General features: G+C 46.2%; 1 protein-coding gene across 1 annotated transcript in view; it reads left to right on the forward strand.

Annotated features, from left to right (window-relative positions):
- The window catches only part of LOC139547706 (rho GTPase-activating protein 35-like), an 87,300-nt gene extending 73,257 nt beyond the window's left edge, over window positions 1–14,043 (forward strand). The window contains exons 4-7 of the mRNA XM_071356708.1: window positions 1,781–1,858; window positions 6,289–6,420; window positions 8,946–9,051; window positions 9,820–14,043. Coding sequence (XP_071212809.1) covers window positions 1,781–1,858; window positions 6,289–6,420; window positions 8,946–9,051; window positions 9,820–10,267 — 764 coding nt within the window. The 3' untranslated portion in view covers window positions 10,268–14,043. The remainder of the gene's footprint in view (window positions 1–1,780; window positions 1,859–6,288; window positions 6,421–8,945; window positions 9,052–9,819) is intronic.
- The last annotated feature ends 5,359 nt before the right edge of the window (window positions 14,044–19,402 follow it).

A 19,402-nucleotide genomic window follows, 5' to 3' on the forward strand; every position in this document is an offset into this window, starting at 1 on the left:
GGATGCCGCGTAAAATTCGAGGCATTATCAAGTGCTTGTCAAATTGTGAATGAGAGACTATTGGAGTGTGTACAGCCTGCACAAATAAAACAAAGCAGAGCTCATGCCTTTCAAGTGACTTTTTTTCAAATCATCATTAGAGTCTCATCATGCAGCCTTACAATTGATTAAATCCTTACAATGTATTAGATCCTCCTCTTTTTAATAGAGGCCATCAAACCTCTATTTTCTCACGCAATTGCATAGCATAGCCTATAGAAATGTTGCGCAACATTGGGCTATAGGAACACTTATTTCATTCCATGCATCAAGCAGCTATGAGGAGCTGTCTCTCGCTGCGCGACAGGTGATCCTATTCCGGTCAAACTCTGAATGCCAGAGCTCTAATTAAGTGTTTGATTGATTTGATTGTATTTGCATTGATGTAAGAGTGTTTAGAGGGACAATAGAGCCCTGAGTACCAGGCCATTAACGACAGGCCATTAGCGACTGACCGTTCGCCAGTTTGGTAGGCTACTAATGACCAGCAGCAGCATCAGAGCGGTGTTTTGGAGAAGACCAGTGGCTTCAGCGGCCAAGTGGAATTTGATTGCGGTCGTGACTCGTGACTCTGTTCATGCCTCGTGACTGCCGGTGTGGCGGTAACTATAACAGCCAGAGTTGTGGGTCCGGTTCCTGCTGGGGACACTAATGCGAAAGTGTTTGCACTCACTGTTGTAAGTCGCTTTGGATAAAAGCCTCTGCTGAATGGCATGTATTATTATGTATTATGTCTCTTCCTCCTCTCCTTTTCTTATTCTCTTCTATTTCTCTCTTCCTCCACTCACTCCATGTCTCCCCTCCGTTTCCCTCTGTCTCCCTCCTCCCCTCTATCTCTCTCTCCATCCCTTGTTCCCCTGGAGTCTGGCTAGAAAAGCTTTTGTGGATAATTGATCGGCAGAAGGAGGGGATCGATGCCGCTCGTCTTGACAGAGAGCCTCCTTTCCTACCATCTCTCCCTGTCTCTGGATTTGTCTTTGTCTCCCTCCCTCCGTGTCTCCCTCCCTCCTCCCTCTCGCTCTCTCTCACTCACTGTCTGTCCACACCCTTGTCCTCTCCATGTCTGTGGTAAAGGCATGGATTGCAGAGAGAGGAGAAGATGATGAGCAAAGAGGGGAGGAGAAAGAGAGGGATGATGAACAAATGGGACCAGAGTTCATTAAGTCATGTTTATGGATCTTGAACTATAGAAGCCCCACCGGAACACTTTCTGCAAGCCTACACTGATGCTTTATGAGTTTCATTGATAGTGCTTATGTTCTGTCTCGGGGGGGGGGGGGGGGACACACAAGGCCAGGCCGCTAATAGTCTCCACTGTGTCTGTTGTTTCATTACTACACAATCTCTGCATAGAACACTGCTTCTAACAGCACTCTCTATTGGAAGTCCTTACACAGAGGCTATAGGAGGACACTTGTGTTGTTATTGATGTCTGTGTGTGTGTGTTCTGACTGTGAGTTGGATGGATGAAAAATGTTATGTTGAAAGTAAAGTGTACTGTTGTGGATAAAGTGTACTGAATCTCTCTTCTCTTCTCTTCGCTTCTCTTCTCTCTCATCTCTCTCTCGCTGCTCTCTCTCTCTCTCTGTCGCTGCTCTCTCTCTCTCTCTCTCGCTGCTCTCTCTCGCTGCTCTCTCTCTCTCGCTGCTCTCTCTCTCTCTCGCTGCTCTCTCTCTCTCTCGCTGCTCTCTCTCCGTCGCTGCTCTCTCTCTCTCTCTCTCTCTCCTGTCTCCTCTCTCAGGTATCACTACTGAAGGGATCTACAGGGTGAGTGGGAACAAGTCAGAGATGGAGAGCATGCAGAGGCAGTTTGACCAGGGTGAGTCACCAGAACCTCTCTTTTGACCGTAGACATTGAATACAAAAACCCACACACCAACAATATGAATTGTCAACAGTATGCTACAAATTACACTCGGTGACCAGTTTATTAGGCACACCACCTCGTTCACGAAGATGGTTTGCTCCTACAGACAGTGAGTCACGTGGCCGCGGCTTGCTATATCAAGCAGGCAGACGGGCATCGAGGCATTCAGTTACTGTTCGATTGAATGTTAGAATGGGCAAAACAAGTGACCGCAGTGACTGAGTGTGGTATGTATCTCAGAAATGGCCAGCCTCCTGGGCTTTTCACACACGACAGTGTCTAGGGCAGGGTATCCCAAACTCGGTCCTCGGGACCCCGAGGGTTGCACGCTTACGTTTTTTTCCCTGGCACTACACAGCTGATTCAAATAATCAACTAATCATCAGGTTTTGATCATTTGAATCAGCTGTGTAGTGCTAGGCCAAAACAACAAAACGTGCACCCCTGCACGCTGGTCTAGGGTTACTGAGAATGGCGCGCCAAACAAAAAGGGGCAGGGCAGGGGCAGTCCTGTGGGTGATAGGTCAAAGGAGAATGGCAAGAATCCTGCAAGCTAACAGGCGGGCCACAGGCAACTAACGGCGCAGTACAACAGTGGTGTGCTGAACGGCATTTCGTAAACGCACAACTCGTCGGTCATTGTCACCGATGGGCTATTGCAGCAGACGACCACACTGGGTTCCATTCCTATCAGCTAAAAACAAGATGAAACGGCTCCAGTGGGCATGTGATCACCAACACTGGACAATTGAGGAGTGGAAAAACATTGTCTAGTCTGACGAATCCTGGTTCCTGTTGCGTCATGCTGATGGCAGAGTCAGGATTTGGCGTTAGCAGTATGAGTCCATGGTCCCCTCCTGGTGTAATGATGTGGGAAATGTTTTCCTGGCGTTCATTAGGTCCCTTTTACACCAATTGAGCAATGTTTCCATGCCCCAAATAATTCAAGTTGTTCTGGAGGAAAAGGGGGGACTGACCCGGTACTTGATGGGTGTACCTAGTACACTGGCCACTGAGTGTAATTATTGTAGGGCTGTCAGACCCCATGCCACCTGTAGTCGGTGTCTACATGTACACATACTGACCTATGCACACACACAAACTCACCAATACGCAGAAACACACTCCCATACCTAGGCACAAACAGGCCACAGAGGTGCAGTGTTAGTGTGTTGTATCTATCCAGAAGCTTGTTGTCCAATGGATTCACCTAATTAACCTGGGAGCATCTGTAGCATTGATCTACAGGAAGGAGAGGCCTTCCTCCGTAGCGTAGCTTCTGTGTGTGTGTCCATGAGTATGTGTGGTGTGGGCCGTTAATTACCTCCAGATTGGTTTGGTTAATGAAGCATGCTTGCTGGTATATACCACTGCACATCGGTAAGGCTGAATCCGGCTGAGGTAATCAGAAGCGAAGTCCTGTGTCCAATCGATCAGGACGCTAGAACAAGGTGACAATACAATTACACCTACAGCACAGGTAGACCATAGCCACAAATCAGCTATTACCTAGCCACCCCTCACAGCACAGGTAACCCATAGCCACAAATCAGCTATTACCTAGCCACCCCTCACAGCACAGGTAACCCATAGCCACAAATCAGCTATTACCTAGCCACCCCTCACAGCACAGGTAGACCATAGCCACAAATCAGCTATTACCTAGCCACCCCTCACAGCACAGGTAACCCATAGCCACAAATCAGCTATTACCTAGCCACCTCTCACAGCACAGGTAACCCATAGCCACAAATCAGCTATTACCTAGCCACCCCTCACAGCACAGGTAACCCATAGCCACAAATCAGCTATTACCTAGCCACCCCTCACAGCACAGGTAACCCATAGCCACAAATCAGCTATTACCTAGCCACCCCTCACAGCACAGGTAACCCATAGCCACAAATCAGCTATTACCTAGCCACCCCTCACAGCACAGGTAACCCATAGCCACAAGTCAGCTATTACCTAGCCACCCCTCACAGCACAGGTAGACCATAGCCACAAATCAGCTATTACCTAGCCACCTCTCACAGCACAGGTAACCCATAGCCACAAATCAGCTATTACCTAGCCACCCCTCACAGCACAGGTAACCCATAGCCACAAATCAGCTATTACCTAGCCACCCCTCACAGCACAGGTAGACCATAGCCACAAATCAGCTATTACCTAGCCACCCCTCACAGCACAGGTAGACCATAGCCACAAATCAGCTATTACTTAGCCACCCGTCACAGCACTGGTAGACCATAGCCACAAATCAGCTATTACCTAGCCACCCCTCACAGCACAGGTAACCCATAGCCACAAATCAGCTATTACCTAGCCACTCCTCATAGCACAGGTAACCCATAGCCACAAATCAGCTATTACCTAGCCACCCCTCACAGCACAGGTAACCCATAGCCACAAATCAGCTATTACCTAGCCACCCCTCACAGCACAGGTAGACCATAACCACAAATCAGCTATTACCTAGCCACCCCTCACAGCACAGGTAGACCATAACCACAAATCAGCTATTACCTAGCCACCCCTCACAGCACAGGTAGACCATAACCACAAATCAGCTATTACCTAGCCACCCCTCACAGCACAGGTAGACCATAACCACAAATCAGCTATTACCTAGCCACCCCTCACAGCACAGGTAACCCATAGCCACAAATCAGCTATTACCTAGCCACCCCTCACAGCACAGGTAGACCATAGCCACAAATCAGCTATTACCTAGCCACCTCTCACAGCACAGGTAACCCATAGCCACAAATCAGCTATTACCTAGCCACCCCTCACAGCACAGGTAACCCATAGCCACAAATCAGCTATTACCTAGCCACCCCTCACAGCACAGGTAGACCATAGCCACAAATCAGCTATTACCTAGCCACCCCTCACAGCACAGGTAACCCATAGCCACAAATCAGCTATTACCTAGCCACTCCTCATAGCACAGGTAACCCATAGCCACAAATCAGCTATTACCTAGCCACCCCTCACAGCACAGGTAACCCATAACCACAAATCAGCTATTACCTAAAGCCCAGTCAGATAGAACAGCCGAGACAAGACGGTTTTAAGCAGTTATGGAACGAAGTGTTCTTGATCTGAAGCGTCTAGTTTTAGGACGTCTCATGTGGGTTGTTGGAGGTTCAACATGTCAGATCTGAGCTAAAGACTTCGGATGAGACAGATCCGTTTAGCCAATCAGAGAGCAGTGTGCTGACGTTCTGCGTTTAGCCAGGCAGACTGCTAGCTAGTTATTTTGCTGCTGTCTAGCTTGCTGATATTTATCTGACACGTCACAAAATGTGCCCTGTTTCTGGGGCATGTATTTCATGATACTCGTTTTCTACAAACACCGTGCTACGACAAGTGGAAACGTTGCATCAAAGTTGTATCGAGTCATTGAGTCGCCGTTACCGTGGAAACGGCCTCAACCGCTCGTCTCCTGGCTAGTTTTGTCTCGTCTCTCCTTATGTCGGCTGTTGTATCTGAACCGGGCTTTAGGAGCACTGAGATCTGGAGCTCACTCTGAGGCCTGGTCTGGAAACCGGTCTGAACCCTAGAGCACTAGACATTAATGGGTCAGAACTGACTTGGGCCCAGTGTTATCACTGAAGCTGGTCTGTTATGTACACCACGGGTTCTCTTTTGTCCCCCACTCTTTTTTTCCATCTCTTTTTCATCCTTCCTTGCTATCCTCTCACCATCGCTGTCTATCTAACTCTCTTCCACTGTCAATTCCCCCCGCCCCCCCCCTTCTATTCCCCCCATCTCCCAAGATCTCTTTCTCTACGTTTGTCATAGATACGAGAGAGTAATCCGAGAAGGGTTTTTAATAGTCTAATTTTCTTATCCTTCTCCTTCCTTCTCTCACACTCGTTCTCTTTCTCTGTGTTTTGTACGACAAGCCTGTGTCAGCAGGGCAGGGGTCACCTGTGATTAATCTTGGTTTATAGTTGTAATCATCAGTTTGCTTCTGGTGCTGCGAACTTTGTTCCCACTCTCTCCCGTGTGGTCCCTTATACTGAGCTGCCACACTGAATAAGAGAGACTCGCTGAGAAGCTGGAGCCAATTGGGTGCAGTTCCTTCTAACGGGATAAGCAGGGTTCTGCTTATCCCGTTATGCAGAACTTTGCGCGCTGGTGTTGGGGTTTGTTTAGTCGGGTATTTTAGTCTATCACCAGGCGGGGTGATACTATAGCAGTAAAACGGATGAGTTTAAGGCAGACTTTTTGTGTGTGTGTGTGTGTGTGTGTGTGTTTCATTTTGTTGTCTCTTGCAGATCATATCCTAAATCAGGGGATCTCTTCCATGTCTTATTCTAACGAATCCCCTCTCTCTGTCTCTCCCTCACTCTCTGTCTCCCTGCTAGACCATAACCTGGACCTGGTGGAGAAGGACTTCACTATCCACACGGTGGCCGGGGCCATGAAGGCCTTCTTCTCTGAGCTTCCTGAACCACTGGTGCCCTACAGCCATCAGATTGAACTGGTGGAGGCCTTCAGTAAGACATGGGGCTGGGGGGGGGGTCAGAGAAAGGGGGACTGGGGAGAGGGGGGCTGTGGCTGGGGAAAGAGGTTTGGGGTGAGAATGGATTAGGGTTGTTCTTGCTTAACCTACTTGGTCTCTATGAAGAAACCAGTGGCGTTTAAGATGGAGGACACTTTTTTTTTTTATGCGCATGGCCTTATTTCTATTACAGCATACTGGGTGACTGTCATTCATATTCCATTCACCCAGCTCAATGTAACATATATAGGTTTAGGCTACTACATGATACAAGATTTTTCCCTATACCCATCATGAGGTTGCCACAACCTATGAAGGAAAGTTTACAACGTAGGTGCACAGGTCAGAGAAATTTGAGTAATCAAGGTAACAGACGTTGACGCATTCAATCCCGCCTTGCACACTCTAGCCTGCATCTAGCTGATCTAGAGTGCAAACATTAGTCCAACTCTTGTTAACAAGAGTTTCTGTTGGACATATTGAGGTACGTTTATCCCAGTTTCATTCCGTTTGCGTCCGTTTAAGCAATATTTTTTCAACAGAATCGGCGGAATGAACACACCCCTGATCACACGCAAACACAGTTCACTTTCATAGCAGCCACATACAAACAGCATGATCCCGTTGATCGCTGTACAATTCCGTCTCGCATCTACCTGCCTTCTTCCTCTCACCTTTTCCCTTCGCTTGTGGACTTCAGTGCGCAAACACATCAGCAGGCTGTGACCAGGAGAAAAAAGACTTTCCAAGCCAAACCGCCAACCACTCCACGCAGCGGCCTACATTGTTGTCACCATATTAACGTAGTGGTCAACATAGCTACTAGAACTAACACATTTGTAAACTCACTACAGTCATGCAGTACAGTGTATGGTCAGCAGCAAGCAGTTTATCAGTTACACCGGTGGGCCCCGGTGGCAATAAATTAATAAAACCAAAAGCTTACCTTGACTTGGACGGGTTCCAGTGTTGGATAGCTATAGCCAGCTAGCTAACAGTTTCCCTCTCTGTTTGAGCCGGTTGTTTGTGTAGGCTAAACTAGCTAGCTGCATTCACTCGCTAAGTAAGTGAAAAGAAATACAACTCAATATAGCTATCTCTCTCTTGCTTCCCTTTCATTTTTTACTAAATGAATTTGTTCAAAACTATTCAACTATTGTCTTTCTCTCTCTTTGAGTCAACTACATTTTATGCAGTGCTAGCTAGCTGTAGTTATGATTTGAGTACTAGATTCATTCTCTGATCCTTTGATTGGGTGGACAACATGTAAGTTCATGATGCAAGAGCTCTGATAGGTTGGAGGACATCTTCCGGAAGTTGTCATAATTACTGTGTAAGTCTATGGAAGGAGGTGAGAACCACAAGCCTCCTAGGTTTTGTACTAAAGTCAATGCACCCAGAGGAGGACGGAAGCTAGCTGTCCTCCGGGTACACCACAGTGCTACCCTATAGAGTGCTGTTGATACTATAGACCTTCAAAATAGTGTGTTTTAATAAATGATTTGGTGACGCAAATATATTTAGTATCGTTTTATCTAAAAAGGATCGCTTAATGTTTCACAGTTTTATTTTGATGAAATTCACTGAGTAGGATGGTCCTCCCCTTTCCTCTTTGAGGAGCCTCCAATGGAAGACGCATACATTTCCTGTGAAGAAAGACAAACAAAAACGATACAGAATGTCAGATTAAGAAGTGCACTTCTTTCCTCTCCGGTCTGTCACTCCCATTGCATTTTGTAATCCGTCGCCGTGGAGATTTAAGGTGTAGCGTCGCGGCCCAGAGATGTACCTGTACTCTGGAGGGCGGCCATCAACTCAGTGAGCGGATTGTGTGTGCGTGCCTGTGTGTGCGAGGCCCTTGAGCCGTGACAAAGCCCTGATGAAACCCTGCAGCCTGCAGCAGGAGAGAGACACTACACACACTGTTTAAAGAGGAGTTAAAAAACAAACGCTTACAGGATGGATTGCAGAACTCTGTGTATGACTGTAGACTGCAGAAGAAGTGAACACAACTGGGTTTTGAAGGAGCTGGATAACATGTGAAAGGCTGTGTGTGTGTGTGTGTGTGTGTGTGTGTGTGTGTGTGTGTGTGTGTGTGTGTGTGTGTGTGTGTGTGTGTGTGTGTGTGTGTGTGTGTGTGTGTGTGTGTGTGTGTGTGTGTGTGTGTGTGTGTGACTCCATCTGCCTCGCTCACATGGAGACACACAAGACAGGCTGTGTTGGAGTGCTGATATCAGCTTGTCTGACTCACTCCTACCATTGGGCTCAGCACACCCAGAGGACCTGTGTGTGTTCATGTGTGTATGGGTTTATAACTGTGTGTGTGTGTGTGATCACTGCTATGCTTTGTTAAGTCAACGCTGACTCTCAGCTGTGATTTCAGTTTGTGTCAGTGTGTGCCATGCTTCCCCCTCCCTGTCCCTGCATGTGTGGGACCTTTCTCTGGTTGTGTGTGTATGTGTGTGTGTGCATTCATGTGCTTTCATTCTTTCTCTCTCACCTCTCCTCTCTCCGAATCAGAGATCAACGACAGGGATCAGCGGGTTCACGCCATGAAGGACATCCTGCGCCGTTTCCCCAGGGAAAACTACGACGTCTTCAAATACGTCATCAATCACTTGAACAAGTGAGTGGCTTAGGTGACAGAGCTGTGACGGCCGCGCTGACTACAGTAACAGTCATCCACCCTGCGACCTTTGACCTTCCACCCTGCCTGCTTTTTTTTTTTTTTTTTTTTTTTTTAATTTTATCCCCTTTTCTCCCCAATTTTCGTGGTATCCAATCGCTAGTAATTACTATCTTGTCTCATCGCTACAACTCCCGTACGGGCTCGGGAGAGACGAAGGTCGAAAGTCATGCGTCCTCCGAAGCACAACCCAACCTAGCCGCACTGCTTCTTAACACAGCGCGCCTCCAACCCGGAAGCCAGCCGCACCAATGTGTCGGAGGAAACACCGTGCACCCGCCCCCTCGGTTAGCGCGCACTGCGCCCGGCCCGCCACAGGAGTCGCTGGAGCGCGATGAGACAAGGATATCCCTACCGGCCAAACCCTCCCTAACCCGGACGACGCTAAGCCAATTGTGCGTCGCCCCACGGACCTCCCGGTCGCGGCCGGCTGCGACAGAGCCTGGGCGCGAACCCAGACTCTGGTGGCGCAGCATAGCACTGCGATGCAGTGCTCTAGACCACTGCGCCACCCGGGAGGCCCACCCTGCCTGCTTGAGTCAGCTTTAAATTCAGTCAAGGCACAAACCCGGCAGAGTTTAGATTTCTAGATGATGTCACTTTATGATTCCTTGAACAATTTACGTTGTGTTTTCTGTCTCTCTCCCTATCTGTCTCTCCATTAACCCTCTTTTCCTCTCTCTCTCGCTCTCTCCCCCCCCCCCTCAGGGTGAGCCAGAATAACCGTTTGAACCTGATGACCAGTGAGAATCTGTCCATCTGTTTTTGGCCCACTCTGATGCGGCCCGACTTCACAACAATGGACGCCCTGACGGCCACGCGGACCTACCAGACAATCATCGAGTCCTTCATCCACCAGTGTGCTTTCTTCTTCTACAATCAGCCCCTGTCTGACACCCCTAGCGGGCACGCCTCCCCCACCGCTACCCTCTCCTCCCACGGGGGAACCTCGGCCTACTCCTCCTTGGCCTACAGCTCTCCGTCCCTCACACCCGCCCCGGCCCCTTACGTTATGCCCGCCACGCCGCCCGTCATCCCCCACTACGGGCCGCCCCATACCCAGATGTCCCCGCCACACACCCCCCAGTCCCCCATTCAGGCCCTGCTGCCCCCCCTGCACCCCCATCACCCCCCCACGGAACAACACATGCTGTGAGCCAGGGATGGAAGGAAAGAAAGAGATTAGCGAGGGAGAGATGCAAAGAGTTTGAGATTCAGAGGGAGGTATGAGGGGGCGGTGAGAGAAGAACGTAAGTGGGAGAGATTTTGGTGAGAAATATGGAGGGATAGAGAAGAGAGTGAGTTTTAGGGACAGGGAAAGCAAAAGAGAAGATGAGCAGGTGAGTGAGATGCAGTACATATAGGGAAAAACTGTTGGGAGAGGGGGTTATCCAACCCCCATTGCGTTTAAAGATATATACACACACACACACATGACGCAGGGGAGGGGGTGGGAAAGAGGAACTTTTGAGCCACAAGAGCCACGACTTGTCCTCCCATACCACTGTAGTCTCTTGACTCGTCTCTCTTCTCTACCACTTCTTCTGCCCCCTTCTCCACTGCCTTAGAGAGTACCTCCCCCTCCAACACACACTTTGCTGCCCTCCCACTGGAGCCTCGCCCGGACACCCCTGTGTCGTCAGCCCGTGTCATTTGGGCTCAGTGAGGGAGTAACACCCAGGGAAACACCATGTGTCATGTCCCTCCCCAAACATAAAAAAACCTTCAGAACTTCTGACCGTAGCTAGGCAGGGTATCTTTGGGGGAAGTGTGGGAAGAGCATGAACTATATGGACCTTCTAGCTGGACTCTAAAACCACTCCCCAGTGCCCCACCTTCCTCGCCTCACCGCCACTCACCGCGATGGGGCTGTGGATTGCCAGCGACTGCCCTGTCCCCCCCAGGTTGATCCTGGGTCAATGTGGAGGGAGGACCTAACCAGTAGCTTCTCAGCGTTTATTTGACCATTGTTACCAGGAAATGGACTAGAGGCAGGCTTCACCTCTCCCACATGGACTAGCTTCCACTTCAATAGACTCATTCCTAAACCCCCCCCCCCCAACCCCCTCCGCTTCAGTGTCCATTACAACCAGAGATAACGCCAAGAACAAAAGTCTCAACTAACTGGATCTGCAGGGAGGCTGGAGCACGGAACGTTGGGTGCTCTCACACCCTCGGCATCTTGGGAGATCTCCTCCGTTCATTTCTGTCTCCTCTGACCCCATGCCCCCGAGCCTCCAAGCAACGCTGAGAGACGTTTTTCTTTTGATTAAAGAGGATATCTTTACTCCCATTTCTTCCGGATGTTTAATGTTGTTCCACCCCTTCCTTTCTCTTTCCCCCTTATGCTTCCATTTAGATTTTCAAACTGTGGATCAGTTTTGGAGAGTGCTCCGTTGATGACTGACCGATCAGCATGCACTCTCACACAGCAAGTCCCTCCTGTCAGATGTCCATGCTTACTTCTCATTGGCCCTTCTGCTTTCTGTGAAGGGCGGGAATAACTGGCAGGGAGAATTAGGAGGGATAAGGATAGGGATCGGGAAGGGGTGGGATTCAGGGATGCACTTTACGGACTCTGAAAAGCATTTAGGGCTCTTCGACACGGAATACAGAGAGGAACAGCCATAACGATTCCCTTAAGGATCCCAGGAGGCATTGGGAAGTGGTTGCAGGGAATTCCCTCTTCCTCCTGTTACCCATGAGGGGTTTGAAAGCCTGGAGAGACATGGGAGCATGACCTGTGTGTGTGTCTGTGTGTGTGTGTGTGTGCGTGTGTGTGCACATGCTTCTAATATGGTAGAGAGCGGGAGAATCATTAGTGTAGAGCTCTCTGAAGTTTATTGAGATTGAGAGACTGCAGAGCACTTTTGGGAGCCTCTTTAGTGAGAAGTGCGACAAAACACTTTCTCACCACGTCTAATGCGTTGTGAAGTCATGTAGCCACCTCTCTGAGAACACACCATTGCCATCTGGTGGACAACATAGTTACTGCAGCTATGACCTCACCCACCACTGCATGGGCGGAACACTACCCCCCCCCACCCTTGTGTGTAACAGATCTTTCCACATGCATAATCCCCCATATTTATCTGTTGAATGTCAAGTCAAATGGACATATTGAGCCCAATAGGAATTCTTTGTATATAACATAGATGGAGAGTCTATACTATGAAAGCCATTTTAACTGCGTTGAGATTAGCCTGTGGATGATCATATCTGTTGTGTTGCTAGGCTGCCAGCACTTTGCTCCAGATATATACTCTCCAGAGTGTGGTGTTGAGGAAGTGTATGGCAACATAGATGTTCATGTCAGCTGTCCATGATGCAGACAGTCCAGTGACTAGTCCAGTGTCCAGCTGTGCAACTGCTAGTTGGCAGTACTTGGAGATGTGTAGTCATGTGTTTTTGTCTTGAGGCTGGCTCAGGATAGCTGTTCACATCCATTCAGCTGAGTGTGACCGGGAAGCACACGAAGGAAAGGAGATGAGGAAGCAAGTTTAGTGTATTGAAACGCAGCCAATGGTGTTGATAGTCCCTCAGTGCCATCCTATGTTTATTGGTATCCCACTTCCTGGTTGGCACCACTTGGTATCCCTGCCCTCTTTTGACACGGCTCTGTTCCCTGGTCCAGAGAGACGCTCCGGGATGGAGCAGAACAGACAGTCTATTCATCTGTGTTGATGACTGCGGAATTCCATGGTCCTGTCTGTGGTTGTCATAGAAACCTGTTTGATCGTTAGTGTGTGTGTGTGTGTGTCCGCACACATTAGAAAGAGTGAAACCAAGGTCATGAAATTGGTTTCATTTTGACCTTTGGCTTTACACACTCATGCCTGTCTCCACGTCTCTCCAGCTCCCATCGTCTTGACTGACAGGCCTCCCTGCAAATCACTGAAGTTATACCCTGACGCCGACCCAATGATCTCTTGTCAGTATACACTACCTATATGACATGTCTGTTAGGGACTGATGTCATTTGAGCTGTGTAACTCAACCCTAAAGAAAGACCATGTCGCTTACAGTGGAGACTGCATTTATCCTCACGGTCATTACCCCACTTAATGTAACCTGGACCTGACCACAGTTATCCCGTTAGTTACCTATAGGTTTACTTTTTACAGATGGAGAGTGAGTGAGAGAGAGAGAGAGAGAGAGAGAACGAGAGCGAGAGAGATGTGATGTGAATGGGATCATTATTTGGGAGATGGGGGGGGGGGGGGGGGGGGACAGGCAAACTTTGGTACTTTTGAATGCCGGCCAGTGGCATTCCCTGTGTATATCAATGTGTTAATACTGAACAGACTGTGAGGCAGCCAAAGACTGTGCAAAAAAAGGGTGGGGGAGAGAGGAAGCAAAGCGACAAATGGAGAGAAGAAAAAAAGCAATCGTATTAAAAATGTGACTGGTTCTGCGATCTTATGTGGCTGCATCATTTCTTATTTTATTCTTTGCAACAATGGTGACAGGTGGTCTGTTAAGTTAAAATGAGAAACAAGCAAACTATATTCAAATGGTTGTTTATTTGTATGTTAGGGGGTCTAACACTTTGCCCTTTAGTCAATGGTGATAGAATTGTTTTTCTTTTTTCTTTTAATAATAAAAAATAAAATAAAACGTTTTTTAACAATTTTGTGAATGGTGAAGAGACCAGCCCAGTATAGTGCATGATTTTTGCCCAGGCAAGGGAGGGGGCTCGACCACTCTCAGTATTTAAGACAAGAAGATAAAAAAAAATCAAAAATGATGGAAAAAAATTAAACCTGTATAAAAGATTGAGAAAAAAAAAAAGTAAACTGAAAAAATACATCAACACAAAAAAAAATGCTGTCATTATTTGCTAAGAGTATGGTAATTTGTCTCAATAGGAATGGTGTATACAGCAAGGCCTTACATGACCTGTATTATAGTTAATAAATCAATCTTGTAAAACCTGCCTCCTGTCTGTCTGTGCAAACCCACCGACTCATCAAACCATCCACGGCTTTCTGGAAATGAACGAACGAACGAATGAATGAAAGGAATGAATACAACTTATTTCCACAGAAAGATTGGCTACTCCTGGAATGAAATTCAGAAAACTGCCCAATGTCGAGTTCGCAGGAGAAGCCGGCGTCATTGATGGCCTATGCTCCTCATGGGGCGTTGGGCCTGAGTAACTCGTTTACTACAGTTGACAGGTGTTTCATCATTATTAACTTCTAGTGTAGTCAAGTGACTTTTCCCAATGAAAACTGCCTAGAACACTAGAATAGCTGTACTATGTACTTTACTATTTATATTTTTTGACAACTTTTACTTTACTACATTCCTGAAGAAAAGAATGTACTTTTTACACCATACATTTTCCCTGACACCCAAAAGTACTCGTTACATTTTGAATACTTAGCAGGACAGGAAAATGGTCCAATTCACACACTTATCAACAGATCACCCTGGTCATCTCTACTGCCTCTGATCTGGCAGACTCACTAAACACACATGCTTCGTTTGTAAATTATATGTTGGAGTGTGCTCCTGGCTATCCGTACATTTTTAAAAAACAAGAAAATAGTGCCGTCTGGTTTGCTTAATATCATTTGAAATGATTTCTACTCTTACTTTTGATACTTAAGTATATTTTAGCAATTACATTTACTTTTGATACTTAAGTATATCTAAAACCAAATACTTTTAGACTTTTACTCAAGTAGTATTTTACTGGGTGACTCACTTTTACTTCAGTCATTTTCTATTAAGGTATCTTTACTTTTACTCAAGTATGACGATTTGGTACTTTTTCCACCACTGGTCTCTTCCTATGATGGGTCTGTATGGAGGTCACAGTGGCACAGCAATTCCCCTAGTTCCCGTGAGGTTGCAGGGTTGTGTGCCATTTTGGGGTGCCCTTCCTCTGACCTTTTCATCCAGTCAAATGCAAAGGAAATCCATTTCCATGACCTTTGTCACGCGTCTCTTCATTCGGGCGCTGGGAAAAAAGAGCTGCTGATTGGGACTGAAAAGGGCAGCCTCATGAGCACACAGGAAGACTGACCTCTGACCTTTAGGGGGTGTCAAGGGGGAGCCGTGGATGGTTTGATGACCTTGAGATGGAGCCACCATCGCATTAATGATCAGGGTATAGGGACTCGGTTAGAATAGAGGTGGTGTCTAGTACTCCCCTCCTCATTTTTGGATGTCTGGATAGGACTTAATCATTTTGGTTTCAACCAATCAAGTCATCACAAAGAGAGACAAGGACAGTGATGCTAAGGTTTCTTACCTAGACCACTTATCAGCAGGAAATATAATTTAGATTGAATGTATACTGAACAAAAATATAAACACAACATGTAAAGTGTTGGTCCCATGTTTTAATGAGCTGAAATAAAATATCCCAGAATTTTTCCATATGCGCAAAAAGGTTATTTTGCTCAAATTTTACATTCCTGTTCGTGAGCATTTCTCCTTTGCCAAGATAATCCATCAAATTGACAGGTGTGGCATATCAAGAAACTGATTAAACAGCATGATAATTACAGTTGCACCTTGTGCTGGATACAATAAAAGGCCACTCTTAAATGTGCAGTTTTGTCACACAACACAATGCCACAGATATCTACATTTTGAGGGAGCGCACAATTGGCATTCTGACTCAGGAATGTCCACCAGAGCTGTTGCCAGAGCATTGAATGTTCATTTCTCTACCATAAGACGCCTCCAATGTCGTTTTAGAGAATTTGGCAGTTTGTCCAACCGGCCACACAACCGCAGACTACGTGTAACCAAGCCAGGCCAGGACCTCCACATTCGGCTCCTTCACCTGCAGGATCATCTGAGACCAGTCAACCGGACAGCTGATGAAACTGAGGAGTATTTATGCCCTTTTATGGGGTAAAACTCCTTCTGATTGGCTGGGACTGGCTTCCCAGAGGGTGGGCCTATGCCCTCCCAGGCCCACCCATGGCTGCACCCCTGCCCAGTCATGTGAAATCCATAGATTAGGGCCTAATGAATGTATTTCAATTGACTGGTTTCCTTATATGAACTGTAACTCTGTAAAATCGTTGAAATGGTTGCATGTTGCGTTTATATTTTTGTTCAGTATAGTTAGATTTTGAGAGTAAAGTACGTGTATTTTGCCACATTCAAAAGGAAAACAGCTGATACCTACCCATCTGTTGGCCTACACACCAATGATTTATATATTAGTGATGCACAGGTTGACTCATAACCCAGGGTTTTATACGCTGGGCAGCCAGGTTTAAGGTCATTAAATATCGTGTAGATGAAGGGCGGCTGGCGGGCAGGTTGAATAAAGAGAAAACAATGCCTTAAAAAAATCCATAAATTTATAATTATTGTGCAATTTATATCTATAGGCTACATTGAGGGGTTTCTTTCATTATTTTAGGCTATCTGGCATTAGTGCATAAGCTTTAGGGCCTAACTGTACATGCCCAAATAGCCTACAAGCCAATCGCCAAATGCTGTTGGTAACAGGCAGAAAAAGTTAATGTCAATCCACGGAGACAAAAAGGACAATGTTGGAGTCAGTGGCGGTCGGTTCCATTTAAGATAAGATCATTTTTATTTCAGCATATTGGATGACTGTCATTCACCTCTCTGATTCAGAGGGGTTGGGATAAATGTGGAAGACAACATTCAGTTGAAGGCATTCAGCTGTACACTCTTGCCTGCATCTAGCTAATCTCGGGTGTAATCATTAGTCCAGCAGTTGCAAACGAGAGTTTCTATTGGATAAAATCACCTGCAAACACAGTTCACTTTCATAGCAGCCACATACACTTTCCCTGTTGTATAATTCCTTCTCACATCTACGCGCTCTCCTTCTATTACCTTTTCCCTTCACTTGTGGATTCATTGCACAACACAACAGCTGTCTGTGACCAAGCAAAAAAAAATAACTACCACAACCAATAACCACTATACACAGCCTACTTCCTTGTCACCATATTAGCGAACTTCCTGGTCAACGTAGCTACTAGAACTAACGTGTTAGTAAACCTGTTCATGCAGTTTAGTGTATAGCAAGCAGTTTAGCAGTTACACCGGCAGGCCCCGGTGGCAAGAAATTCATAAAACCAAAAGCTTACCGTGACTTGGAAGAGTTCCAGTGTTGGATAGCCATAGCCAGCTAGCTTACATAACACCCCTCTCTCTTTGAGCTGAACTAGCTAGCTGTATTCGTTAGCTAAGTAAGTGAAAATGAAAAAAGACAACTAAACATCTCTCTCGCTGTCTCTCTCTCTCTTGCTTCTCCTTCATTTTTGAAGAAATTAATTTGTTCAAAACTGTTCAACTATTGTCTGTCTTTGAGTCAACTACTCAACACATTGTATGTACTGCAGTGCTAGGTAGCTGTAGCTTAGGCTTTCAGTACTAGGTTAATTATCTGATCCTTTGATTGGGTGGACAGCATGTCAGTTCATGCTGCAAGAGCTCTGATAGGTTGGAGGATGTTTAGGGACTTCCTCCGGAAGTTATCATAATTACTGTGTAAGACTATGGAAGGGGGTGAGAACCATGAGCCTCCTAGGTTTTGTATTAAAGTCAATGTACCCAGAGGAGGATGGAAACTAGCTGTCCTCCGGCTACACCATGATGCTACCCCAGAGAAGGCTGTTGAGGCTACTGTAGAGCTTCATTGCAAAGCAGTGTGTTTCCATTCATTATTTGTTGACATAACTTTTTTATGTTTCACTATTTTACTTGTATGAAATTCACTGAGGAGGAGCCTCTACTGGTCAGAGTTTAAATTCAATAAGAGAAAAGCTGCAAAAGGAGAGTTTAAAATAAAGAGAAGGGAGGATCAGAAAAGTAATGGGAAAGATTTGGTGAAGTGGTGAAAGAGGATGATAGCAGTGCCGGCGATGTTATGTGTGGTGATTGTGAGGCGCTATACAAATTCGACAGTCACAAGACCTCAAATAGGCCTATGGCACATCAAGGTATCTGTAGTTTACAGTTCATATGGGTTAAAAATCTGGACACTGACTGTAGGTCTTTAACCTTTCAGATAGCCTTCATTTTAACTCCATCAGAATTCAGCATTTCTTGCAGTAAAATTATACACCAAATGTAGGCTAAATGTTTACTCAGGAAGAGGTGTGGAGAAATATGATTTTTATTTCAGCATCTTGAGAGAATGCAAATGCTCAGTTCGATACCATCTGTAGAGGTGCTATCTTTATCGGCATCATAAAAGCTGATAGTATTTCAACCACATAAAATATGCTTCCAAGCTAAACTGAAATCTTATCAGAAACATGTTGGGTCATTTACAGAGCTTTGTATTTCCTTACAACCAGTCAAACTGAATTATTGAGGACATTTTGCACCGAAAATCTTTTCTTTTTTTAATGTATTTTTGGGGGGGGGGTCATATCATTTTTTCCCGGTCCCTAAACGTCTTTAATCCGCAAAAGAAGATGACAGAGAAAATGTTACAAGGGTTTATTTCGTATTCTAGAGTAACAGAAGAGAAGCTGCATGTATCTAATTATAGACTAAACTAATGTATCTAAATTGACTAACACACAGCCTACCAAAATGTCGGAAATTCTAAGCCGAAACATATCTAAATCATGCCAAAAATCCTGCACCCCCTGTGAAAAAATCGTTTCGCCGTCTTTGATTGCAGGCTATAGCTGGCCTCAGATATTCATTTTATAATAGTCCCGGGGTTGCGGATGAACAAACAGCTGACCCGCGCACCACAGGTATATATATACCGGTAATTGGTCTACGCTCACTACCGGGCTGTGCTGTGCTTACACAAGGCTACCATTGGGCGGCTTCCTTGTCACACGTTTAGATAGTCTGTCCCATTGCTTCTGAGCATTATTCCCTATGAGACAGGAGCGCGTGGGCCGATGTTTGGGTGTTAACTCTTAGACAACGCTTTATACCGCACATTGGGATCAATATAATTTAATACGGCCCATATCAGATTTATAATCTTGACGTTAAATCTCGACTACTTCTCTCACAGCATGAAACGTGAAGTTCAACCCAGAAAACTGCAAAAGCAGCAGATAGGCCCTCTGCACAATGCTCACTCCAGAGATGGTAAAGAATACTTAACCTACTTTAAAATACAAAAAAAGACAGTCATTGTATAAGCATACGTACCGTTGTTGTATGCCACAAGGTGTGATTGAAAAGTTCTGGGGAAAGTGGAGGAGAAACAGAGAGAAGATTCTTCGTTCTGGTCCGGCTGCTCTTATGATCAGTCGAGGCACGTATCTCCGTTCATCCGTGTCTTTCTGGAGCTCACTCGAAGCTGCTG

The sequence above is a fragment of the Salvelinus alpinus genome, chromosome 21 (assembly GCF_045679555.1).
Source record: "Salvelinus alpinus chromosome 21, SLU_Salpinus.1, whole genome shotgun sequence".
Classification (NCBI taxonomy): Eukaryota; Metazoa; Chordata; class Actinopteri; order Salmoniformes; family Salmonidae; genus Salvelinus; species Salvelinus alpinus.